Source organism: Electrophorus electricus, chromosome 11, assembly GCF_013358815.1.
Source record: "Electrophorus electricus isolate fEleEle1 chromosome 11, fEleEle1.pri, whole genome shotgun sequence".
NCBI lineage: Eukaryota > Metazoa > Chordata > Actinopteri > Gymnotiformes > Gymnotidae > Electrophorus > Electrophorus electricus.
In genome coordinates, this window is record NC_049545.1 from 17,804,904 (window position 1) to 17,830,498 (window position 25,595).

A 25,595-nucleotide genomic window follows, 5' to 3' on the forward strand; every position below is an offset into this window, starting at 1 on the left:
TTCAATACCAATAAACACAAACTTTATTTTGCACTTAACATTGTCATGACTATTCGGGATTTCAATATGATACGTGGAAGAAATACATACCTTCCAAGCATTTCAAGCCAAGCACAGATTCCGTGGTTATTTGTGCTTTCAGACACTTAAAACGTGAACATGGGTTTCTTGCCAGAGTAGAAAAATCCTATCTGTCACGACATCAAAGTGATCTGATCTTTTAAGTGGCACAGTGAGTTGGTTGTTCCAACTAGAATGTTTCTCTCACAGATCTTTGAGTGCTCTTTTAAGCACGTACTGTATTACACCATCTGTTCAGTGAAGACATGTAGAAAATACACACGTTTCATAATATGTAGGGCAGGTGCTAAAGGATTTGAGATGTTTGATGTTTGATGAGATGCTCTGTACTAAAGTTCAAAGGGGGCAACAGAGATCCTGAATGTGATATCCTATAATGTGTCCCAGCAAGCCAGGTTTTTTTTAATTAGGTTTGTGTGTGATTGTTGGTATGGGTTACCTAACTCCACATCGAGTGATTTATTCGTTTTCACACTTAAACAAAAGTGACTACTGCTTTGTCGAGCTTGCGGTTCGGGTCTGTACAGATATGCTTTACACAAATCAGGGACCACCTCACAAATGGAGCACACGCATGAGGAGCTGTGGGGATATGGTGACTGGCCACGAAGACCCGGCGTCTGGTCCAGCTTCTAACCCGAAACTTGACATCACGTGGCCTTCACGCAGCAAGCCAAAGTCTTGGTCCATGACAACGTTCACGACATCATGAAGAGCTGCTAGTGGCAAGGATCAGAGGCGCGGTGTCCGCAGGACAGGAAGGGGGATGGGCCGAAGCCGGGACTCCAACCGGCTGGCGATGTGAACGGGAACTCCAAGCACGGGAGATGGCAGGAAGGAGGGAAGACCTTACGGACACTCTTTCTTCTCCCGCTGTGCGACACGGCGGATCTTCATCTCCGTCAGCTGGATATAGCGGATCACGTTGGTGTCTGCAGCGCCCATCCGTCCATGTCACACATACACACACGTGCAAACACAAAGACTCATTTTTATAAACATTAACGAAGGCAATTCATGGCCGTCAGCTGGAAGAATTCTAGGTCGTATCAAATGAGTCTTGACACATGATTGCATAGCAACACAGATATTGCACAGAGATGCCATGGCATTGCATAGCAACACAATAGCACTGGTTGAGTAAGACAAATTGCCTTATTGAAACCATATTGTAACTAACTTGTCTTACTGTAACCATCAATATGTTGCACCAGGGAATGTATGTATTACGCTTCCAAATTTCTACAAATAGGACCATATAGATGTCAACAAGTCTCTACAAATGATGTACTCTCCACAAAAATGGAAATACACTACAAATGAGAGACACAGAGACAAATCATGAAGTGGCAAAGAAAATGCATTCTTCTGTACTATATTTCCTTAAGTATTAACAATTTACTGTATACTGTCTGGTCAGGCTTTGATGTCTGTCTTTGTTCAGAGAACAAAAAAAAAACACTTTGACAACATTGAGTGAGCACATGAAATAACAAAACCTGAAATAACAGGTGGACTCCCTCTGCGTGTGTGTGTGTGTGTGTGTGTGTGTGTGTGTGTGTGTGTGTCCTGCTCTGACCTGAGGGCTCTTGTTTGTGGGACTCCTGTAGGTAGTGTAGAGCCTTGTGGTAGTCTCCCAAGTGGTAATAAGCAACACCTGAGCGATACAATGCTTTGAAGTTCTCTCCTTCTTTCCTTAGAACCTTCAGGCAGTACTCTTTCACCCGCTCATAGTTCACCAACTCCATCTGTAACAGACAGGCTAGATGCACCCAAACAGCCACACCGCAAAAAGAAGGGAGAGGCAGAAAAGAAGAACAATAAACACGTATCAGTTTAGAATGAATTATTTTCAGGTATTCTTTTGTTCTCTTTGTATGTTAAAATGAGCCCATTGGGTTTATGAAAAGCGCATTATACACTGAATAATAATAATAATAATAATGATAATAATAATAATGATAAACAATTTAATTTTTAAGTGTAATATAAGGCAAACGAGCGCTTAAGTTTAGAATGTCTACGTGTCAGTCCACGTTGATTTAACATATGCTTGGCTACGGAGTGATGTCATCCTGCATGACTCAGATTGTATTTACTAGGGCTCTGTAGTCCGTTTCACCTCAAAGTCTAAAACGCCAGTACTGAACGTGACTGATGGTTTATGCATAAGTAAGCAGAATTTATTTCAAACCCCTTAGAGGCTTTCATATGCCTTAAATATACAGCATATGTCTACTATTGTCTGCATGCAGTTCGCGTCAGTCATTTGCTGAAAGAAAAACCCGCGCGCTACAGGTTTACCTACCCGCAAGGCTGTTGTAGCATTCCAGCTCCGCGCTCTCCACCGCGCCTTTCTGCTCGTCGGTAAGGCTGGACTTGCTAATGCCCGGTAGCACGGAGGACGGGGACTTCGAGTTGACGTCGGGGTCGCCGAGCACGCGACACAGACCTTTCATCTCTAACAGCGCGCGGTGGTATTTCCCGATCGCCTCTCGGTATTTCTTGTCCTTGTAGCACTGTGTACCCTGGGTCTTGAAATCCAGAGCGCGCTTCACCAGGTCCGCGGGCTCATTATGTGGCGGTTGCTTCACTACCGAACCTCCGTGGTGGCGACAGTGTTGCTGGTAACGCGCGTCGCGGCTCCGTCCGCCGGGGGGCTGAGCGCACGCTGGGTGCCGCGGCGATCCGACATTTCCGCTGCTAATCACCCCCTCCGCGTCGCCGTCCGCGCGGGGTTTCCCTTCATAGACCGCTTTGTCCAGACTCATCCCTCTGCCTAAGCGGATCGCGGTGAGCCGACACGAGTTTCCTCAACACGATATCAAACCGCTCGATTCCGCCCGCTTCTGACACTGCGGTTGGCTCCGTGAGCTCGCGGTCTTCCCCGCGCCACTACATCCCCTTGTAATTTCGATTCCGTACGGCGGTGTTCCCGTCAGTGCGGCGAGCCGGCGGCTGAGCCAGTCATTCCTGTAGTGTCAGAATAAGCGACTCTAAATAAGTCTGAGCGACTTCGATAGGTCCCCGTCACTACCGCAGCGATGCCGGTCAGCCTGGCCCGTCGCCTTCCGAACGACAGAATGATCCTCGAGCGGAGGAGAGCGCGCGCATCCCTCGACGACGCAGGTGGTCGTGCTCGTTCTGCCTACGAGACACCACGGATTCTACCCGATAACGTCTTTTATGCAGTTCTTGCGAGGTCTCTCCGATGTAAATCTAGACGACCGCAACATAACCGTGGAAAAATTGATTTTCTTGTCCACCTACGAAGGTGGCTAAGCAACTGGTCAATTAAGATTTATTACCACCCTGCAAAGCGCCGTTTCACTGCAAGTTTGATTAAAAAATAAATTTAAAAAAATTATAATCTTATGCGTTGTTGGAAGCATTATGAGAGCAGAATTGGAGCTTATGTTATATGAACTGGAGTAGGCCTGTATGCTATAAATTAATATTTTTTTTCTGCATTGCAGAACTCTCTCTCTTTAGCCCCTAAACTCTGAAGTGAAAGACACAAATTTAAATTAGATTCCAGTAGTGACATTAGACTATTAATTAGACATAGTTCGTCACAGTTAGTCACAGTTTCACTGCTGAACTGAATGAAATGAGTCAGATGAATAGAATAAAGGCTAAAACTAAAAGTACTATGGTTGTAAGAGTTAATTGGCTGTAGAGGGCAATTGGCTGTAGAGGGCAATTGGCTGTAGTAGAGCAATTTATTTATTTTTTGACACAAATGGTTTTGGGGGAATTACTTTCTGGTTTTGTTAATAATGTTCCCTACAGGACACAACATGCTTGTGTGTGTGTGTGTGTGTGTGTGTGTGTGTGTGTGTGTGTGTGTGTGTGCGTGTGTGTGTGTGTGCGTGTGTGTGTGTGTGCGTGCGTGTGTGTGTGTGTGCGTGTGTGTGTGCGTGTGTGTGTGTGTGCGTGTGTGTGTGTGCGTGCGTGTGTGTGTGTGTGTGTGTGTGTGTGTGCGTGCGCGTGCGCGTGCCACATGCAGCTGTTGTGTGGTAAGACACTGGGTGTGTCTGAGCAGATGGCACTGTTAAGATGTTATGGTGTGGCGTGGGGGCCCCTCCATTCCACACTCACTCTAATTTAGCAGCAGGAGGAGCTATTCACTCCCTCGATCCCTCCCTCCCTCACTCGCTCATTTTCAATTTACAGCTTATGTGTAATGCAGATCACCTGTCACATGACAAAAATGACAGGTTTGAAAGCTGAGACGCAGCATCTGAGTCGCTTTGAACTACAGGTAATGCTGCCCTTTTGGGTTTGAAGGAGTGTTGCGTGGGGTCCTGCTGACAGCATAACAACGGGGAGGAGCCCTACAGTGCCGCATTCTCAGTGAAACTGTGGCGGTTGGGTCTTCCAAAGGCTGGCAGTACATAGCAGTGCTGAAATCTGAACCCTAGCTGTAGCTCAACCGCAACACATATATCTAATCATTGTTTTCCATACTACAGTCTCTGTGTGCCAAATCAGTTAGCTGGATTAATTTTATTTTCGGGCATTTTTAGAATAGTCTTTGTTCACAATATACATATTAACATATTAGACAGAGTTGAGATAATGGAAGCTTAGGCCTGCACACGAACCTAAAAAAATCCATCTCTAAGCCAGAGAATCATTATGAAATCACTGCACAAAATACTGGTTTCCCATTAAAAACTGGATTTCAGTGGTTTACCATGTTTTACTATCCTGCCTTAGTCAGGCTTCAGTGTCAGTCTGTCAGTCAGGAAAAAAAACTTTGAACACCGAGTACTTAAAATAACCTGACGGACCAGATGGAATCCTTTTCTATGTGTGTATGTATTGGCAAATGCACCGTTTAGTAAGCTGTTAGACTAGTTCATTATGTTTCAGCTTTTAGAGGAAAAGGTTAATTAATTAAAATTCATCTTGCGGGTTTTTTTTATCAAAGAGGAGGCGGGGGAAGGTATTTCGTCATATGAGCGCGACAAACAAGTTTCGTCATTATCATGCGTTTTTAAAAACATGGCGTCTCTGGATTTGCGAGGTAGCTAATTTTTCTTTTTTTCGAACTAATATGTACTGCCCTTAGGTACCAGTGGTTCTATTATTGTATTATAAAGCAATTGTACCTTAAACGATGTCGAGTAGCTCTAGGCTACACTTTACTCGATTATGTTATTCCCGTTGTTGACGAGGGGTTAATTGATTAGCCAGCTAATTACTACACAACAAAGCTATCTGGAAATAGGCTAAATGTGATCTTGTTCTTAAACGGAATGGCGCGATCTGTTCTTATCATGTTGAGATTTACCATAACATATCTTAACATGGCACGTAATTTTCAACTGGGCATTATAGCTGTGATCGGATGCTTTTTTTCAGATAATCTACTCGGAATATCGTGGGTGGACAGCGGCTGGGTGCCAATTCTGAACCCAGGCAATGTCCTCGACTATTTCTCTGAGCGGAGCAACCCTTTTTATGACCGAACATGCAACAACGAGGTTGTAAAAATGCAGAGACTCACCCTTGACCACCTCAAGTAGGTTCATCCTCTTTAAAAGAGCCACATTCTTTACTTTTTCCCTTTATCAGATGTGAACTGTCAAACCAAGGTTGTGTGTATTTGTTTTTTTTCTAAATGTTATGTTTATAAATTACCAGAATATTCTGGGAAAGATTTAGAATTGGAAATGCATGTGCTGTGTTTGTGTGCAGTCAGATGGTTGGCGTGGAGTATATATTGCTCCATGCGCAGGAACCAATCCTGTATATCGTCAGGAAACAGCAAAGACAGTCGCCCACACAAGGTGAGTGCACCCGGTGATGGTGCTTTTGCACCGAAACACCAGTTCTTCAGATACCACTATAGCCAAGATAATGAAAAATGGTGACAAATAATTACTGATGCTGCTTCTGTCGCTCTCTGTTCTTATATTTTCTCTGAAGTTATCCCAGTGGCTGACTATTACATAATTGCTGGAGTGGTTTACCAGGCTCCAGACCTTGGCTCAGTCATTAGCTCTAGAGTGGTGAGTTAAAATCTTTTCTGAAAAGTGTGACCTGGGTTGAAAGAATGGAAAAAAAAAAAATTTAAGGTCCTTTGAGATTCACGCAGGGTACATGTTGCAAAATTATTGTGTTTCCTGGCATCTGACATTTCAGTACTGAATTTTCCAGTACTGTCCAACCTTTTTTTTTTTTTTTAAAAAAGAGAATGTTCCAGTATCTCTGCTGTGTGTTGTCAAGTTAGATCTTGAACTGCTGTCTGGCAGCTGCTGCTTGGCCTTGAGCATGCTGTAAAACCTTATTTGTTCTTTGGCTTGTTCTTCCTGTGACAGTGCTAACTCCGCTGCATGTATGTTATCGATCACTCCATTTACCCTACATATTTTAGCCTCAAAGCACACAGAGGGCAAAGGTTTAGTTTTCCTGATTCTGTCTAGCCATTCTTTTTTGATCTATGTTGCTCATCATTGTTATGCCTTTCTTGTGCTGATCTTATTTTTATTGCTGTGTGCTGTTGTTCTGTCTTTGATGTAAATACTGTACTATCTAGTGCATCTTTGCTATGTCTTTTTTTTTTTTTTAACTGCTTGTTTTTCATTACACTTTGGAGCGGTGAATATTTTTATTATACCATACATTTGTGGCGGTACAGATGACAATAATGTGAGCTGTGTTGTGTGCAGTTGTCGGCAGTGCACGGGATCCAATCTGCATTCGACGAGGCCATGTCCTTCTGCCGCTATCACCCGTCAAAAGGATACTGGTGGCATTTCAAAGACCAAGAAGAACGAGGTGATGCCCTCCTTGTATTCACAACCCAGTTTCTCACACGTGCCAACTTGCCAAATGAGTTCATAACATCGTTTGTTTGTTTGTTTGTTTGTTTGTTTGTTTGTGTGTGTGTAGAAAAAGTAAAGCCCAAGTCTAAGAAGAAAGAGGAACCAAGTTCTATGTTTCAGAGGCAGAGAGTGGACGCCCTATTGCTGGACCTACGGAATAAGTTTCCACCACTGTACTATCAGGTGTCTATTACACAGGCGCGTGCACACACGCGCACATACTCGCTCACTCTCTTTCTCTCATACCAACACTGCAGCTTTGACTTTACATGATTTGATATTATTTTGCTGTCTAGGGCATTTTCTACAATTCTAGAAGAATTCCAGTCAGGAGATACTGTGCAGCCCTCAGTTCTGTGTGTGCAGTGTGAGATGTTCAGCAGAGCAGTCAGAGTTGTTCTGCTCCAGTCTTCTGCTTTAAGAGAGCTTAACAACATAAACAATGATATTCTCATCAGTTGTACAATCTGTGATCTCTAGAATAATGGTGTAAAATACGAAGCTCAGCAAAAAATGAATTTGTCCAGGATTAATCCTTACATCATCATCCTGAGGGGGTATTTCTGTGATGGAGAGACTAATTAGTATAAGTGTTAGAGGGTCTCTTGTAACCTTTATGTGGCTTTGCTCAGTTTTCCAACCCCATTTTCTGCACAATGTAAATAAACTCACGCGCACACACACACACACACACACACACACACACACACACACACACACACACACACACACACACTCTTCCCACACCCCTGGTTTAGTGTAATGTCTGCAGTAATTGATGTCTTTTGAAATGTTCTCACCCTTTTCACTATGTAGTAAATGCATTAATTTTTGTTTTCTGGCTCTCTTGCAGCCTAAACCTGGAGAGAAGCCCATTCCAGGTAAAAAAAAAAAAAAATCACAATTTTTATAAGATTCCAGTTTTTTAAGAAATCTGTCAGTGCCTAGAATGTAAACAGCAAAGGCCCACTTGATGTTGGTTTCAGCAGGACTTTCATATATAACTAACTATTAAATCCTATAAGAGAAAAATAATTACAGACCTTCTCTCGCCCTGCCCCTCCCTCCCCCCCTCCTCCCCTCCCCTCCCCCCCCTCCCCCAGTGGAGGTAAGGAAAGAGCCCGAGTTGCCAGCAGAAGCAGTTAAGCAGGAAGAACGTGAGCCGGCTACTAAGACCCCCGCCCCCTCCGGAGCCAGCAAAGCCCCACCCGAGAAACGAGCGCGCCTCCAGTAACCTGCGTGTGCACATACGGGGAACCCTGAGCTGGTGCAGGAGGGTGGCTGGGTTGTCTCTGGAGCACTGCACGATGAACACTTGCATGCATTCCTGGCAGACGGTCGTGTGCTGCTGGAGCTCCTGAACTGCAGAACAGACCTGTAACCTTTATTCTAGTACCTTCTGGATTTTCTTTTCTCTTCAAGTGTTAAAATTCTAAGATGTTTGTTATGTAAATATTTTTTTACACATTTAGACACATGTGCAAACCCCATTTGAGAGTTTAGCTAAATGTTCCAAAATAATGGTAATAAAAATGATTTAGAAAATGGTGTATAATCGACGTGTGCCTACTGAATATCGCTGTAGAAATCATTAGCTTTTAATATAAGACGGAGTGTCTGTGTTTAAAAAGCAGCTGCTTTGAGGGCTATAATTAGTTTAGTGGGCATCTGCTAAATTGAAGGGCTCCTGCTGTGTGTCCTCTTTTGCTCAGCATTCGAATACGTTTTCCATCTCCATCACTGCTGAAAACAAATTCACTTTAGTCTTATAAACGAATTATTTTATGTATTCCCTAACTAGTTATGGTAAGATAAATCATGACAATATATTTTCGTTTTCAGAGAATCAGCGATAATATGTACAAATCCCGGTGAAATACTCTGGTTTATTATAGTTATTTAGTTCGATTTGCGTGTATAGACATGGGACGCGGTTATTTACTAATAGGAATTACTGCTGAATGTAGTCACAGTCATTAAAATATTAACATATCTTAAAAACTAATAAAATATCGTTTTGGATGTGAACAAAAATATCACATAACTTAAGTCAAATCGGTGGGTCGGGGGAAATCTACTTTAACGGCCTGTGTAAATTTATAGCGTCCTTACTAACATATTCTACATCAAGCTACACTGTTACAATAGCAGCCTAGATTAGCTTTCGTTTTACTTCAGTGCATTCATTAGCATCTCGTATTCCTTTTTCTTAATATTTGGACTCCTGAATGCATTTTTTCAAATGATACTGAATTACCGTGTGAGAAGGTTAGGGAAAATAACTGATCACTGTGATCCGCTGAAAAATTCGACATTTTTTTTTTCCTTCAGATTTTCCTCCAGATGTTTTTGGGCTGCAACGCCCGATTGCGCCACTGGGGGGCGAAATAGAATAAGACAGCTTGCTTCTATTTTTAGTCTCCCGCTCTCTGTCCATTTCTGATTCTCTTGAGCATAAAGGTGGAGGAGACGCAGGGCGTGGTGGGACAGGAGGCTCTCCGGTGGAGGACTGAGAGCAGTCTCGAAGCTAGCTAGCTGCGGAGAAGATGGCTGTAGCGGGGACTTTCAGGCTAGCGTCTGAAAACACAGCGCTGTTCGTCATGTTCCGACACGGCTAGCTTCCCTCGCTGTTCTTTTAGGATCCTAATAAAATGGGCTCTCAAACTCTCCAAATCCTGCGACAAGGGGTCTGGGCTTCTATCACGGGCGGATGGTATTACGACCCTCATCAAAATACCTTCGTCAATGCCTTGCACCTATATATCTGGCTCTTCCTGTTATGTTTCCCCTTTACCCTTTATATGGTGAGTTCATTCGGATTGGAATTTGCGAACTACACTTTCGTGGCTGTTCAGTTAAGAGAGAATTTTGCGTTGTGTTAGTTTCATATGCGAGGTTTTTGGTGGTGTTGGAGACTAACGGTAGCCCAGCGTTACGCTAGCGAGTGAGCTAACCTCGGACCGTTATTCAGCTGGTTACGCAGCTCGGTCATCTCGCTATGCTAACGCTAGCTGGGTTGCTCAAGCTAAGCTAAGCTGCGGTTGGGGCTTGTTGTGGACTTTAGCTAGACAGTTAGTGATAGCCACGTTCTTTGTTTGATGGTTGCTTATTTCTGTATTGGTTAAAGTCCAACCTACTTAATATCCCAAGCCTTTCAGTTTGTCATGATGTTTTGTTTTGGGGGGTTTGTTTGGCTGACATTTCTTCTGTTCGCTTCTGTTAATGTCAGGTGCGGTCGTTTATACCGTCGAGGTGTCAACTTGGTCAAGTCAGATGGCCAAGACACTAGCAAGCCGTTTAGGAAGCCAGTAGCTAATAAGGGTTGGCTAGTCAGCCCTCCACCAGCTTGGCTTTGCTTAGATGTGCCAGATCGCCAGCATTCGCCAACCTACACCACGAACGTTCACGCCACTATTCAAGATAAGACAGCGTTACGATTTCTAGCTGGCGGAGTAAGTTGCTGTCCCAGTTTGGCCGGCGTTAACAAAAGTGCATGAGTCATCAGCATCGATAGCTATTTATTTCTGTATGTCGCAACAGGAACAAATGACTGTCAGCAGTAAAAACTATTTTTTACTGTCAGATAGTGAAAAACTATAGCTTACTGGATGCTTATTGATGCTTACTGGATTGGCATATGTCCCAAGTGGCCTGGCCAGACGAGCTTTTTGATCTCGATAGCTTGTTTAGTTACTGGTTAGAACATTAGTTTTTCTTGCCAAATGTATAGCTATTTTGGGGGAAAACGGCGGAAATCAAGCTATTCTTTTGGGATGATCGCTGAGAAGAGTTCGGGCAGCAGTGTTGCGCAATAACATGCAGAATAATACAATATTCAGCCAGTCATGCGCTCCACATATAACAGATATTGGAAAATATCTGTTGTAATTATTATTGTTGTTTTTTAGACCCAGTAATTAAACTCATCTCATTTTCTTGTCTCCATTAGATATTTTATGTATGAGAATTTTGTTCTTTTTTCCCAAACCAATTAGAATGAACCATTTTTGTAATAATCAAATAACAATCCCTTGTGATTATGCCTGTTTTACTCCCGCATGGTCTGGCATATTTGGCCATCGCCCCTGTCGTCTAGCACTATGTCCTTTTAACTCCATATACTCTGAGATGATAAAAAATGTAGTAGATGGCATGACATGTGGCAGCAACCTAATGTTTACTTTTGTGGCCTGTTTTCATCAAGACCATCGTAATATGTATCCGAGCTTGATTAGCTGACTTTCATGCAGTATCTAGGCTTGTGTCGCACTCCGCTGGCCTATATTTACACTGGGGATGGAAAGGTAAACTCCCAGAGTGGCCAGCTGAGCCGTTGAGGCTCGTGCTGAGAACGTGCTCAGCCCACGTTCCCCCGAAGCAGATGAATAGGACGCTCATGTTCAGTTGGGCCTAGCGTGACACAATGTGTTTTTAAATCTTGAGAACTGATCATATGTGTATGTGGCTCGACATTTGTTTGATCCAACGGGACTGAAGTACTCTCTTTGCAGACGGTGAAGCGTTTATAACGACACAGCACAAACTAAGACGACTCCATTAGATACTCATGGCTGAAACAATGAAGCCCACTTATGACGTCTGCGTTCTGCTTTGCTCTTTCTCTCTCCTGCGTAGGCACTGCCGCCCACCATGGTCATCGTGGGGATATACTGCGGTGTGATCGCTGCTGTGTTTGCACTGCTGAAGATGGTGAACTACCGCCTGCACACGGCGCTCGATGAGGGCGAGGTGGTCGAGCGGTGGGCCAAAGGCAGCCACGGTCATGGGGCAGGGGCGGAGCACCAGCGAGACCCCGCCCTCCAGCGACAGGGCAACTCCAATGGGCCGGGGTGAGAGAGACCCCTCCCCTCAGGCCGTGGTCCCCAAAGCTGACTTTACCCTCTGTTTTGTTTTTTGTTTCTCCACTGTAAACCACGTTGGGGATGGGTTTATCTCGGCCATAGCTTTGGCCACAGCTTTTTAGTTTTATAGAAGTTTGTAACAGGCATATGAAAGACATGAGAGAAATGTTTTCTTTGTGGAGGTGAAAGTTTTTTGCTCTGGTCAGTGTCTAAAACTCCTAAATTGGTTGGCATTGTTTTGAGATGCACCCTGCTCAGTAATATATTTGGTTTGCTTTGGTTGGTGATTGTGCTGAGGTGCTTTAGCATGTACAGTGATGTCAAGGATTATCCCCTATTAGACAATGGTAGACTGATCAACTGTTAAAAATGAATTATAAATTAAAAAAACAAAACAAAAACCTCACCTTAATACTGGGCACAACAGTTTACTATTTATTGCAGAGTTTGTTAGCCGTTTTCAGCCATGAGTGGCCCTGTGGTTGCGTGGGATTGAGTGTAACACAACAGATGTGTGAATGTAATCATACATCTATAAAACGTACCCATGAGGCTCAGAAGTGCTCATTGGTTCAGCCACCTGTCACATGAGAGGGGGAGGGTCGAGTGAAGGTTCAACCAATGAAGCAGTGCCATTCTTTTCCCCCAAACCTTTGTTCCCATAAGTACTGGCGTTTCTAAAATTTACAGCCGAGGTTTCTTGGGACGAGCTCTTGTGAGGAGGCCCCGCCTAAATTTAGGGGCATTATTGAAACATGCCTCTTCCAAAAATATTCCTAAAATGGAACAGGTGTGTCTATGGAGACCAGGTTAATGAGCGTTCTGCTTATGAAATAACAGCACAAATTCAGTTTCCCTCACACACACACACCCGGAGGCTTATTCCTGCTGGTTTATATGTGCCACGGCAGCAGTTCTGACTGGGAGAAGATTTGCGTTCTTCTGCTGTCCCAGATCTCTGGTACTCCTGTCCCCAGCTTGAGTAGCCCATATTAGCGTCTCACACATGCACACCAGTGCTGGGCTCTGCAGCTCTCTAGAGAGTACCGTGCAAAACCCAGCGCTGAATGGTTTGTGTGTGCACGTGGGAGGGGGAGGGCACTGTGTGCTTGCTGCCACAGGAACATAAATGGTGTCATTAACTCCCTAGCTCTCACTAAAGCAGAACAGGCCTGACGCTTGTTAAGTAACTGTTACCTGTTTGTTTGCTTGTGTGCTCATGTGAGTTGCAGGGATCCTGGAGGAGGAATTGAGATGGCTGACTTCATACAGGAGGAGACTCCTCCAGTCGACTGCAGCTCACGGAACTCCTACGCAGGGATGGACTCTAACCACCAGGTGGGGAGGAGATGATTTGTGTGTGTATTTTGGATATTATCAGTTGGGGCATTTGTAGGAGGACTCAGTTATGGACGGCTGCGGTTTCCCCTTGCTCGGTTAGAGGCCGCTGTGCCGGCCCTGCCGGTCTAGCTGTTCTCTCTACTAGAGCTTGTCTGTGTGGAGCTCCCACAGCCGTGCCCTGCCAAAGCCTCCTTGCCTTCCAGCTGAGGCTAGTTTTAAACCCTCAGATCTCTGGAGTGCTGTGTTCTAGGCCACTGCACGCCGTGTGTGTGTGTGTGTGCGTGTAAATGTCCTGAAAGATAACGGTATAGGCTGCAAGCGAGCAGAGCTCTAGAGCTAGATATCAGACCTATGTAATGATGCAAGTGGGTGTTTGTGGATGCGTGCACGCGCGCTCACTCCATCGCACTCCGATAAATAGCAGCACTGATGGGGAGTTTAGGAATGATGTTCAAGCTGAGTCACAGTTGACTGTATCCTCACACCACTTCCGGGTCAAACAGAGGCCTCCCAGCTCCTGGCCTGGTCTGATGAGCAACCAGGGGGCGAGGGGCATGATCACGTGTCGGGTGACGTGAGGCGTATCAGGTGACACTATGTTTATCCAGCATTGAGTAAACATAGCTGAGGAATCTGATACATACGCTCTCTCTCTCTCTCTCTCTCTCTCTCTCTCTCTGATACAGATTGCATCCTCTCGTGGGGGTCCAGCCGCAGCCAAAGGTGAGACTCCTTCGACACACGTGTTTCCCATGTTAGCAATTGCCATGGTTCCCACCCACCCACAAAAAAAAAAAAATAATAATAATAATTCCCAGAATGTTCAAATAACCCGACAGCCTTTTATTTTTGTGCTGTTGAGTCCGTCTTCCCCCAGAGTGTGCGTGCGAGTGTGTGTGCGTCTTGGCCACAGTATTTCCACACTCGCTGTTATGTGTCATCTCTTGGCAGTAGGCATCATCTATCACAGGCTATTTAATGTGGCTATTATTCTTTTGTGTGTGTGCACACGTAATCCATCCCTGCTGCATTGTTTGCTGTTGCGGTGATGGTGTCTCTCAGCTGCACTGTAATCTAATTGTTTCCAGTGTGTGGTTGGTGCGACTGTGGCTCTGCTCGCTGGCAAAGTCATGAGCTAATGAGCCATCATGGCCGATGTTACTCGGGTAGTGTGTGTAAATCCTTCTCGCTTTCTGTCATTGGTCCCCAAACATGCTCAGGCTGTGGTCGAGACCCATTGCCCAAACAGACTCCTGTAGTGGACGATGAGGTGATGAGATCGTTAGTGATCTTTCAGTGTGATGGATGGAGTTATTGGGGATCTGATCCCTCCATATCTTGCGTGCGTGTCTGTGTGTGTGTGTGTGTGTGTGTGTGTGTGTGTGTGTGTGTGTGTGTGTGTGTGTGTGTGTGTGTGTGTGTGTGTGTGTGTGTGTGTGTGTGTGTGTGTGTGTGTGTGTGTTAATTCCAATGAAGTGGCGTGTCATCTTCTGTGTGGGAGGTTGGTTGAAGAGAATAAATAAGTGATGAATGCTGACCTTCCTATTTTATCCTCTCTCTCTCTCTCTCTCTCACGGCCTTTCTCCGCAGGTGATATTAGGAAGACCTCAGATGACATCAGCCTGAGTCTTGCTCAGAGCTGCAGTCAGGACCAAGGTGAGAGTCATCCTTGTAGATCTGAGAACTCGCTTAGTGCCATGCAACTCTACACCCTTCACTAGTAAAACTACTGTAAAATTCCTTCCCCAAAGCACACTTCCTGTTCTTCATCTGGAGCTTGGTGGGGAATTGGTGTTTGGTTTTAGCTGGAGTTGAAACCCTCACTGAGCTGTGTGCACACATGCTACCATCTAGCCTTCGTTTACTAGACTTCATTTACTAATTTCCTCCCACCTGCCGGTTGCTGTTCCTTTAATTATACTGGCTGGAAAAGCGAAGGCGAGTTAAGGCCAGTACAACCAGAACATATTAAGGATCCTCTGACAGCTTGGTGGTTTACCAGCGCTGCCATCATGTTTGGGTGTTGATTGCATGCCCAGGTTTAGCAGCAACACACAGCGGTGGGACTGTCTTGGCTCGGCATTGGGCTACTGCAAGTGTGCGAACCTGTCAAAGCCATGTGATCCCCATCATCCCACCAACTGTAGGGAGGAAGTTGTTCCAGCAACTTCCTGCCATAGCTGCATCACTCCTTCAGTGTGAAATGGTTGTTCATAGATTTGACACCATTAAAGAGCGCACATTAATCCAGTAGTACAAATAAATGATATATTGAGGGTTTTTGAGGCAGTGCACAGATTAGAAGGGCTTTTAATTTAGTTAAAATCTTCTCATTTCATTTCTAAATGGTTATTGACCTGGTTTCAGTTGTACAGCTGGCTTTAAAAAACTAGGCTCATAAAGTCAGTGTGCCACAGGAGCCAGAGAAAGTGGAGCACCATCGCCATTAGCTGCACAATGAGTGCCATCACTGATCAGAAGAGAGTTCTCAGCCCACGCCACATTCCTGCCCATCTGGCTGTGGGTGGGGCAGAGATTTGAATGTTCCACCCATACGCCCACTGCCAAGCCAATAGCCATTCTGTCACTATGGGGGACAGATGGAGTCTTGGGCTTGCTGGTGCGTCTTCATCCTAAGAAAACTCCTGGACTAAAAATGATCACTCCTTTATATCCTCGGAGTGGCTATCACGCAGTGTCAGCCCCAATTATACATGCTGTAAACCAAGTGGCTAATGAGGCCTTGAATTTTGTATATTTCTCTTCAGATTTGATGTCGGACCCAAAGATGTACTGCCTTGTCTCCAATGACTCCTTCGCGTCCATGCAGCCTTCCACCTCCTTGGCCCAAGACCTTTATAGCTCCACCCCCCACCCTTTCAGCCAATCATTGTCCTCTTGTGACACCGAGATTACTGCTCACATCCCCGCCCACTCCCAGTCCTTCCGGAAAGAGTCCTCGCGCCCTCGCGGCCTCCCCCGCACATCAAGCTCCGCTGGGTCAGCATTTCCAGATCCTTCTGTCCCTGAGTTCAGTCTTTACCCTCCTCCTCGCAGGGGTGGTCTTGACCCTGTGTCTGAGCTTGAGACCTCCAGGCCACAGAGGGCACTAGAGGGTCAGGAGCAGCAGGACTTGGGCGTGCCTTCCCCATCAGGGGCAGAGTGTTACAGGCCCCACAAAAGAGAGCACCGCAGACTAGCGCGGTCCGTTTCCAGAGAGACGGGGGAGGGGGAGTGTGAGGGAGACGGTGGGTCTGGACTGTACCAAGTGCAGGGAATGCGTGGGGGGGCGTTGGGTAGAGGCGCGGGGAGGGAGAGGGGGGGAGGAGAGCACAGTGCAGACAGTCTGAGGAGCCTGAGTACACGAAGCACCGGGTCCTCAGAGAGCTACTGCAGCGGGACAGACCGTGACACCAACAGTACTCTGAGCAGCTTGCACAGCGAACAGACCAGCTCCACCCACGTGGAGAGCCTCCTCTCGCTTTCTGGGGACGAGAGGGGAGCAGGAGCACCCGGCGACACACGGAGCGCCAGCCGGGCCTCGGGGGAAGCCAATAAAAACCCCCACGCCAATGAACTCAGCCCCAAACCAGCCACCAACGACCCCCTAACCCCCACGAATGCATTGCAGACCACCAGCCAGGAAGGGGAGGGGCCTGGGGAAGAGGGTGGGTCTAGTGCAAATGCCACTGCTGGCCCCGCCCATCCCCACCAGGAGGCAGCGCGAGATGTCGTGAAGCCCAAATCAGCCAATCCCATCCACCGTGCCGCTTCCTCCTCTGGCGCCGGCCGGAGCGGGCGCCGCCGGAACGGAAAGAAACGCGCGAGCAGCTTCGACGCTAGCCGTCACCGTGACTATGCCTGCGTGCGCGGCATGGCGAAACCTCGCTCGGCCATGTTCGCCAAAGGAGAGGAGGACTCCAGCGACCAGAGTGAGCTGAGCCACACCTCTAGCCTCCTCTCCACCCACCAGCTCAGCACCGACTCCTCCTCCAGCACCTCACACTCCTGCCGGTCCCCCACCGACGCCTGCTACGGCCTGCTGCGGGCCAGAGCAGCGGGTACCCGGCTGCGCACCGGCGAGAAGGACCGGGAGCGGGGCAAGAGGCGAGCGTCACGCCGCCCAGCCAGCTCCGGCAGTGCCAAGACCCACGCCCGCGTGCTCAGTCTGGACAGCAGCACCACCGCCTGCCTTAATGACCCCCACCGCCTGGGGGCACCGGCGGGCCCCGGTCCCCTCACCACCTCCAAGTCAGACCTGGAGGCCAAGGAGGGTGAGGTGCTGGACGCGGCGTCGCTGCTGGGAAGGGCGTCGCAGCTGGAGTCTGTCACACGCTCCAGAAACAGCCTTCCCTGTCCCGTCGCCCTCGGCGAAGCCCATGAGGCTGCTTCCACTTCCTCTAAAGGTGAGTGCGTGAGCGCGCGCACACGTATGAACAAGCATTGCGTGTACTCAAAACCTTGTGATCTGTGTAGACAATCCTGTAGGAAAACGGTGTTACATGGGGTAGAAATAAGAGAAAAGTGTTTTGACCTTTGGCAACACCCTGTTGTGTAATCTCTCTTCATTATCTTGGAAAAGTTGTAGCTCTCCACATGACTAGCTCTCGCATCTGTTGAAACAAACACACACACACACACACACACACACACACACTTGTGTCCTACTCAGAGACAGCAGTGCATGTCCCAATCTCAATGGCTGCATTTCTCTCTGGACATCAAAGAGAGACTGGTTACTGTTCGAGTCCAGTCTTTTAACAGCAGCCTCATCAGAAGCGTTAAAAGCTCTGCTTTGAATTAAGCCCGTGTCTGGTGCTTTGTATCGAAAGCCAAGTGTGTTTAGACGGTGGCTGGCTGATGTTTCAGACACTCGCTGTGTTCCCAAGAGCCCGAAACTTCCCGCTTTTCTCACACATCGATGGCTCACTACGGAAACACTAGCAGTGATGCAACGCGATTCCCGGAGCTGCCGGTGAACCCGAGACAGCGTCATCTGTTTGGCAGGGTCACTTTGGGTTTCGTTCAGGCTCAAGAGTGTCGTGGCAGTCGCCATGGCGACTTCACCTGACCTGGAGCGGACCAGACAAGGAGTTGCGGTTAGATTTAAGTGAGCAAGAAAAATAGGATCGTAATCACTCTATTCAGACAGAAAATGACGGTTGATTCGGTTGTAAGCATCGGTTTAATTATCTATGGAAAAAAGTTGGTTTTAGCAGTAAGCCTTGGTTATCTTCCTTTTGCTCATGTAGGTCGTATTATGCTACCTGAGCCTTTTAGTTAAGTCCCTAACCACTGGGAAAATCTGACCAATCATGGACCTGTGTTTTAATTGCTACATTAAATTCAGAAGCCTATAATAATTTAGGTTCTCATATGAACTCCAATATAAGAATAGCCTAAATCTATGGCTGTTTATATTCATATACAGTATGTTACAGCCTAGTGCAGCCTACTAGAAAGCAGCTGCTCTCACTGAAGTGCAATTTAAATCTTTTAAAAATATTTATTTATTTATTTATTTGACCCCCCCCACCCCGACAAATGTATGCGTTGAATTGGTCCCCATCTTAATAACCGATGGTTTAAGTCCATGGCTGAACCTGTCACCAGCTACAGTGTAACATGGGTGAAGTAGTTCATCTTTATTGGTTGGCAGGCTAAGACTGAAGACTGCAGCAGGTACTCTCCACCAAAATGAGACGTTCCTAGTCAATCCCTGCCTGCCTCGATGGTGTCATCTTAGGTGAACGATTAAGGTGTTGGTTTAGGGAATCCAGCTTTGTTCAAGGAAGCCTGCGTGTGCTTCACCAGGGACAACAGTCACCGTGAGTCCAAAGAAGAGGGATCTGGAGGGTGTGTGTTTGATGTGCTGAGTGGTGTGGCCAGAACATCTTTAAATCGATCGCCTGATCGGACTTAGAAGCAGTCATACTGGTCGAGCTCTCTCTCTCTCTCTCTCTCTCTCTCTCTCTCTCTCTCTCTCTCTCTCTCTCTCTCTCTCTCTCTCTCTCTCTCTCTCTCTCTCTCTCTCTCTCTCTCTCTCTCTCTCTCTGAGGTCTTGTGAGGTGGTCGACAGTGCTCCTCTGAGAACGGCTGGTCTATGCTGTAAATGTAATGAATCCTCCATTTTCCTGCTGGTCCTCCCTTTGCCCTGGCACACTGACAAAAACGCTCCGGAATATTGGGTGTGCACTGCACTACGAGCCACAGTGGGAGCCCTTTGATGTGGGTGTGTGTGAAACGGTGTATAGTCAAATAGGGTGTTGTGTTTGTTCACCCAATAGAGGGAGTCTAGTTACAGGAAATCTTAGCTGTGTGTGTGTGTGTGTGTGTGTGTGTGTGTGTGTGTGTGTAAGAGAGAATTGTTGCATTGTGGTTGGCAAGCTTCTCAGAGCAGTTCATAAGACTCTAATCAGTAAACACACACACATACACGCGCGCATTAGTATTTTGAATTTTATTGACTGTAATGACTCATCAGGGTCAGAAAGCTTTTAGACTTTGGCTCTGTTGATGTACCGATGACTCCATTCTGCACTGCCACTGTTGGTGGGGTAACCTCACCCCATGGCAACACTGCCCCCTGCTGGACATCACAGTGTGCAGCTTGCCAAGGATCTCCGTTCTACCCTGATAGTCACCCCTCTACCAAACCCCCCCCCCCCCCCCCCCGCTCAGTGGCACCAGGCGGTGAGGATACGGTGACGTTTCGGCGGGAGCGGAGCACCTTCCGACGGCAGGCTGTCCGGAGGCGGCACAATGCGGGCAGCAACCCCACCCCCCCCACGTCTCTCATCGGTTCCCCCCTCAGGTACAGCGCACCTGGCTCCTCCCCCGAGCTTCATCATCATCCTTCCACCATCCTCTGATCCTGTTCTCCTGCACGTTGTACGTTTGCTCTCCCTGTTTACTTTGACATGTTTCTTTGGCATGATGTTTTATACTTTGGGAATCCAGGTCTCTTTCTGTCTTTTTCATTGGCTTTGGAATTTTCGACTGGAACAGCCGGTAGTACCGTAATCACTGGTCTCCAGATACAGGTTCACGTTTACCTCATTCAGACTGTCAGACTAGTGTGTAACGCTGCTCACTGTCAATCTGTAAGTCATTTTCAGGAGGAAAGCTGCCATTTTCCTGAGAGGGTAGTGTGTACATTGAGCATCCAGACCACCACAGACTGATCTAAAGGCTTGGTGACGGTCTACCTTTCAGTTATGCAGCACATGGGCCACGCCCACCCCACCTGCGGGCGGCGTCCCCCTTCAGTCAGGCTCTGCTTCTCTGACTGCTCTTAGAAATGCTCCCATTTCTTGTGCTGAATGATAATAACTGACTATAAAGTAAAGACAGTAAAGTAATCCGGAGTTGAAGTAATCCAGTTAGCACTGGATTATGGGCTATGCCTTTCAAACCAGTTTGCCTTCACTGGAAGTGTCTTCTTATCGCAGTATCTGTTTAACTCGAGAGGAAAGTGCTGAGCTTGTTGGAAGTCTTAAGACTTCCCTGGCTCTTCTCAGCATGCAGGGCAGGAGACTCTCGCCCACTCTCACTCAGAGCAGAGGCAGAAATGCTAAGCTAAGCTAAATTCTAAGCTTATGACCCTGCTGTAAGACAGTAGCATCTTCCTTCCGTGATGTCTCCTCAACATCCCCCTCCCTCCTTCCACAACTGTCATAATAAACTGAGCTCAGGCTGCACCTTTTGCTGCTGCACATGAATGTGCGCGCACACATGTATATCCTCACACTTTTTCTCTCTCTCTCTCTCTCTCTCACACACACACACACACACACACACACACACACACCCATACACCCATTTGCTTTTGTTTTTCTGACCTCATGTATGTCTCTCCTTCAGTCTGCAGGAGGCTCTGAACCAGGCCTCCCAGGCCTCCGGGTCCCAGGTGCGAGGGCAGCCCTCCCGAACACCGTCCCAGGTGACGGTGCTCAGCGCTAGCACCTCTCTGCTGGTCAGGAATGGAAGTGTGCATCTGGAGGGCTCACAAGACAAGGCCTCCACCGTAGGCTTGGCCAGCCTACAGGAAGACTTCGGTATGCACGCTCAGCCTGCAAGCTTTGCATAGAGGACGCATGCTTTCTGCAGCACACTGCATGATCCTGTGTACACACACACACACACACACACACACTCTGTTCTGGTTAGCGTGGTGGAGATACTGTTTTTATTCTCAAGATTCATGTAATCATTGTGGCAATACTGAACTTGGAAGTACAGGAAGAGCTGAATATGCAAATGAGCCCTTCTGACTAATTATTATGTTTTTTTTTTTATTGTGCAGGGTGGAAATAAACACAATAATTTTTGCTCGTAATAATTCAGGGCAGATGCAGTCGCAAGGTGTAGCAATCGACTCACTGCAGTAAAAATGTCATGTAGTCTATACTGGGCAGCCCTGTCTGGTGTGCCTGTTTTGCCTCTAATAAGATGGAAAATCTTGGGGGAAATATTGGAAGCTTCTGTAGGCGGCACTTCCAAACAGACTAGTGCACGCAGGGTGTCGGCACAAGTGCCAGCAGCGAGGAGCCCGCTAGACATTGCCATAAATGCAAGGCAGACGCCTTCTTAACACCACGTGCAGCTCGGCGTTTTGAGCAGGTGGTGTAGTTATTTTTCTACCTTACAAATGTGCTTCCGCGAGCCGGGACTGTTGGGCGCTTGCCTTCGCCGAGCGGCGCTTAGATGCTGCTGTTTTCTGCCTTACTTGCTTGCCTCGCCCTGACTCCGTCGTCTGTCTCACTGCCTCCATGTGCCTCACATTGACCTCCTGAATCTGTGCTCTTCTGCCTCGCGTTGACTCAGTTTTTCTCTGTGCCCCGCCACAGGGAAGCTCAGCTCGCCTCTGTACGAAGTCGGGGGATGCGACGTGTCTCTCGTCAACTTTGAGCCGGCCACCAGACGGGCCTCCAACAACATCTGGTGAGCCCCAGACCCGAGTAGCGGAGGGTGGAGTGGGCTCTCTGACAGTTGGGGCCACTCCGTTAATACAATGATGAAGACAAACTGATATGCCTTTTCTCTCTCTCTCTCTGTAGGGACACTGACTCGCACCTCTCTAGTTCTACCTCAGTTCGCTTCTACCCTCATGACTTGGTGAGTGTCAGTCATCCTCTGTGCTTAAATGCACGGCTTGTGCAGTGCTGGCTCTGGGGGCCGGGTGTGGTCAGCAGGGCGTTCTGTTGGCAGAGTGCAAAACCAGGTGTGTGTGTGTGGGGGGGGTTTACTGTATGACCTCATGTGCTACTCATAATGGTGTGAGTGTTGTAGAGTGCGATGCAGCCTCTAAGAGAGTATGCTCCAGAGTCATTCTTGGTATGGGACTATTATATGCGTGTGAAAGTGCTGGTGTTGGGTACTGTGTGCGAGTGTGGATACTTGCTTGGCTAGTGTTTCATCTGTTCTGTTCTAAGATCAGAACGTGTTTTCATTTATGTCATTTGGAAGGTCTTATCCAGAGCAACATGTGTGTTCTCGTTGTTGACTGTGACAGAAGTTTACATTCTTGTGCACCTGTTGGCTCATGGTGGTCTTTTGTGCCATGTCTACACAAGTCTTATCATTGCTGTCACATCTGTTTTGGAAATAAGAGATTGTTACTTAAAGGGAACAAAAAAATTAAAAGACTGAAATATTTTTGCATCAATATTTTGTGAAAAGTTTTTTTTTAATTTTTTATCTACTCTAAACCATAATGGACGCCGGCCAATGGATCTCTGTGTGGTGTTTTGTTTTTTGTTTTTTTATGATGGAGATGAAATGCAAATGCCCAGTCTGTAGTAGCTAGGTGCCTGGAGGTCACTAACTTCCATGTGAGGTCAATGGCACGTTCAGTTAGAAGATTGGTTGGACGGACTGAATTCTGGTCACTGACTGACCAAGTGACATTGGTATGCTGTTGCATTGCTTCTATGGCCTTGCTAGGGGCCTCATATTATTACAGGCTGAGTTATGCGATTATAACACCAGTCTGGGTGCATTTGCTTGTTTGTTTGCGTTCAAGTGCACATTAAGCTCATTCTCGCTCAGTTCTCCTTTCCTCAGATCCGGCTGAATCGTTTGCTGTCGATGGACCCGGAACTGCTGGAGCCGCAGGACGCTGACGGCAGTCCCGACCTGCAGGGGGTGCCACAGGGCCCCCAGAACGCAACACACCAGCACAGTCACGCCACCCCGCACAAAGCCAAGCAGTACTACCGCCTCTGGCTACTGCCGCACCTGTGGGTCGGCCTGCGCTTCGACAGGCTCACGCTGCTCGCCCTCTTTGACAGGTCTGTCTCTCTCACACACATACGCACATGTATGCATGTGCATGCTCTTGAAGAGACTTAAAGCACAGTTGGAGTCCTGTGATGTAGACTTTGAAGCTGCCACCACTGTTTACCGAGCAAACTGGTTCAATGACTTTTTTTTTTTTTTTTAATGTGGTCCTGAACTGAATCCAGCGTATCTTTGCTCGGCTAAACTCAATTCCATCTTAAACTGAACCTCATAAAATTTAGCTTTGTGGTCTGATGGAATGACCTCTTGGTCTAAAGGTCATGCAGGATCTCTGTGGTCTTTAGTTGAGTCCTTCCTCCATTACCTTTCTCCCCAGCTTTGCATCTTGAAGACTTTGAGTGCACATAACACACCTGCATCATACATGAATAATGTATTGCCATCTAACACATTTCTTACTGTGGGGACCAGTGTACTCGGTTGTTCTGCCTTGGTTAGCTGTTCTTTAAACTGGTTGTCCTGACTTTTTGTGCATTGATGTGTTTCAGGAACCGGGAGGTTCTGGAGAATGTTCTGGCTGTGGTGCTGGCTGTGCTAGTGGCCTTCCTGGGTTCTGTGCTGCTTGTTCACAACTTCTTCACAGACATCTGGGTCTTTCAGTTCTGCCTCGTAATCGCCAGCTGCCAGTATTCACTACTGAAAGTGAGACACACTCTCTCTCACGCATGTGTACGCGTGCGCGCGCGCACACACACACACACACACACACACACACAGAAATGGACACTTTCTGCACACTTCTGCTGGTCACCAGATGCATGCGCGCATATATATATATATATATATATATATATATATATATATATATATATATATATATATATATATATATATATATATATATATATATATATATATATATATATAATCTCTATCTCACACACCTCCACATCCACCCACATATATATGCACACAAGCTGATTTTGCCCTCATGAAAGTGTTTCTTTTCACCTCAGAGTGTTCAGCCAGACTCCTCCTCTCCACGACATGTGAGTTTTTCAATCTTAAGTACATACACATTTATTTCCAGAGGTTATACACACACAAAGTGAACTTGGTGTTGAAATTCTCCCTCTCTCCCTCCCCTCTCCCCACCAGGGCCATAACCGGATCATAGCCTACAGTAGGCCCGTGTATTTCTGCCTGTGCTGTGTTCTGATCTGGCTCTTCCATTACGGCAGCATGAGGTCCAACTCCTCCAGGATCACGCTGTATGGGGTGACTGTCACCAGCTCGTTGCTGCTCACCTCTGCACGGGACCTCGTCATTGGTATATATACACACACACATGCACAGGTGGATGAGTGCATTAGTTGTTTACTGTAATGAAGTGGTGATTTTGGGGTATGTAGATTATAAGGATTTATGATGTGTGTTGATCTAAGGTTCCTTACTTCCTCCTCTGGGTGGGTAATATAGGAATTGATTTTTTTTTTTTTTTTTTAATCAATAATCCAGAATGAATAACTCCAGAACATGTGTGATCACATGCACATAAAGGGTGGCATCAGAAGAGAACTTCTGAAACTCTTCCCAGTTACACGGTATAGCTGGTTCTTGATCAGTGTCTTGTTACAGTCATACAAAGAGTCTAGAACCCTGCCTTGTTGCACACAGTGCCACTATGCCACTAGATCAGTGTGGGTAGCTAAAGTAGAAGCCACAGTCTTTTGTAGAATGGCTATCCTTTAGAGTGCTGTAGCTAGCTACACTATTAGCTTCACATGGGCATTGACGCTACATGACTGATACTTGACTGATGGAGAAGCTGTTTGCAGCAGACATTTTGCTGTAGTAAACCATCTAGTTTCCTTGGAAGTCAGTAAATGGTCATTTCTCTAGTGTTCAACCAACTAACGATACAGCGACAGAACGAGAATAATGTATGGTAAGATGAAATGCAGCGTTTATCAACACTACTCCCCTATTCGGTAGATAAATTACTTCAGCTGCTTCCAGATAACTCGGTCCTACCACCTCGCTACTGGAAAATGTGAACTGTAACTCTGCCCCCTTATGTAGTCATAGACAGTTCTAGAATTCTGCTGTGTTATACGCCCATAGTGTGTGTGCGCTCCAACAGAACTGGCGCTGAATCACATCTCGATGGCTTTACCAGTGAGGAACTTTGTCAGCAGCTGATCTGTGCTTTTAACCAGCAAGTGGGAGACCA

General features: G+C 46.8%; 3 protein-coding genes across 3 annotated transcripts in view; 2 read left to right on the forward strand and 1 right to left on the reverse strand.

Annotated features, from left to right (window-relative positions):
• LOC118242245 (tetratricopeptide repeat protein 9A) lies at positions 1–3,314 on the reverse strand. Its single transcript, XM_035531894.1, has 3 exons — positions 2,390–3,314; positions 1,661–1,843; positions 1–1,013 (listed from the first exon to the last, which is right to left on the reverse strand). Exons 1-3 carry the CDS (start codon positions 2,850–2,852, stop codon positions 931–933), a joined length of 729 nt encoding a protein of 242 aa, XP_035387787.1. The 5' UTR covers positions 2,853–3,314; the 3' UTR covers positions 1–930.
• A 1,769-nt stretch (positions 3,315–5,083) lies between these two features.
• On the forward strand, positions 5,084–8,467 carry med6 (mediator complex subunit 6). The gene is made up of 8 exons (XM_035531893.1): positions 5,084–5,113; positions 5,452–5,611; positions 5,788–5,879; positions 6,019–6,101; positions 6,762–6,870; positions 6,985–7,100; positions 7,771–7,798; positions 8,021–8,467. Exons 1-8 carry the CDS (start codon positions 5,092–5,094, stop codon positions 8,149–8,151), a joined length of 741 nt encoding a protein of 246 aa, XP_035387786.1. The 5' UTR covers positions 5,084–5,091; the 3' UTR covers positions 8,152–8,467.
• Positions 8,468–9,336: 869 nt separating this feature from the next.
• pcnx1 (pecanex 1) overlaps positions 9,337–25,595 on the forward strand; it is a 28,971-nt gene continuing 12,712 nt past the window's right edge. The window contains exons 1-14 of the mRNA XM_035531480.1: positions 9,337–9,721; positions 11,553–11,767; positions 13,012–13,117; positions 13,807–13,843; positions 14,711–14,776; positions 15,889–17,526; positions 19,802–19,934; positions 20,984–21,177; positions 21,970–22,063; positions 22,180–22,237; positions 23,171–23,412; positions 23,911–24,064; positions 24,379–24,411; positions 24,521–24,692. Coding sequence (XP_035387373.1) covers positions 9,569–9,721; positions 11,553–11,767; positions 13,012–13,117; positions 13,807–13,843; positions 14,711–14,776; positions 15,889–17,526; positions 19,802–19,934; positions 20,984–21,177; positions 21,970–22,063; positions 22,180–22,237; positions 23,171–23,412; positions 23,911–24,064; positions 24,379–24,411; positions 24,521–24,692 — 3,295 coding nt within the window. The 5' untranslated portion in view covers positions 9,337–9,568. The remainder of the gene's footprint in view (positions 9,722–11,552; positions 11,768–13,011; positions 13,118–13,806; positions 13,844–14,710; positions 14,777–15,888; positions 17,527–19,801; positions 19,935–20,983; positions 21,178–21,969; positions 22,064–22,179; positions 22,238–23,170; positions 23,413–23,910; positions 24,065–24,378; positions 24,412–24,520; positions 24,693–25,595) is intronic.

Excerpts from the sequence above, each read along its gene's own strand:
- LOC118242245 (XM_035531894.1), bottom strand. The coding sequence starts at position 2,852 with ATGAGTCTGGACAAAGCGGTCTATGAAGGGAAACCCCGCGCGGACGGC. Across the intron at positions 1,844-2,389 it reads ATGCTACAACAGCCTTGCGG|CCTGTCTGTTACAGATGGAG; the intron begins GTAGGTAAACCT and ends GGGTGCATCTAG. Across the intron at positions 1,014-1,660 it reads CCACAAACAAGAGCCCTCAG|ACACCAACGTGATCCGCTAT; the intron begins GTCAGAGCAGGA and ends TGGGCGCTGCAG.
- med6 (XM_035531893.1), top strand. The coding sequence starts at position 5,092 with ATGGCGTCTCTGGATTTGCGAG. Across the intron at positions 5,880-6,018 it reads AAGACAGTCGCCCACACAAG|TTATCCCAGTGGCTGACTAT; the intron begins GTGAGTGCACCC and ends TTTTCTCTGAAG. Across the intron at positions 7,799-8,020 it reads TGGAGAGAAGCCCATTCCAG|TGGAGGTAAGGAAAGAGCCC; the intron begins GTAAAAAAAAAA and ends CCCCTCCCCCAG.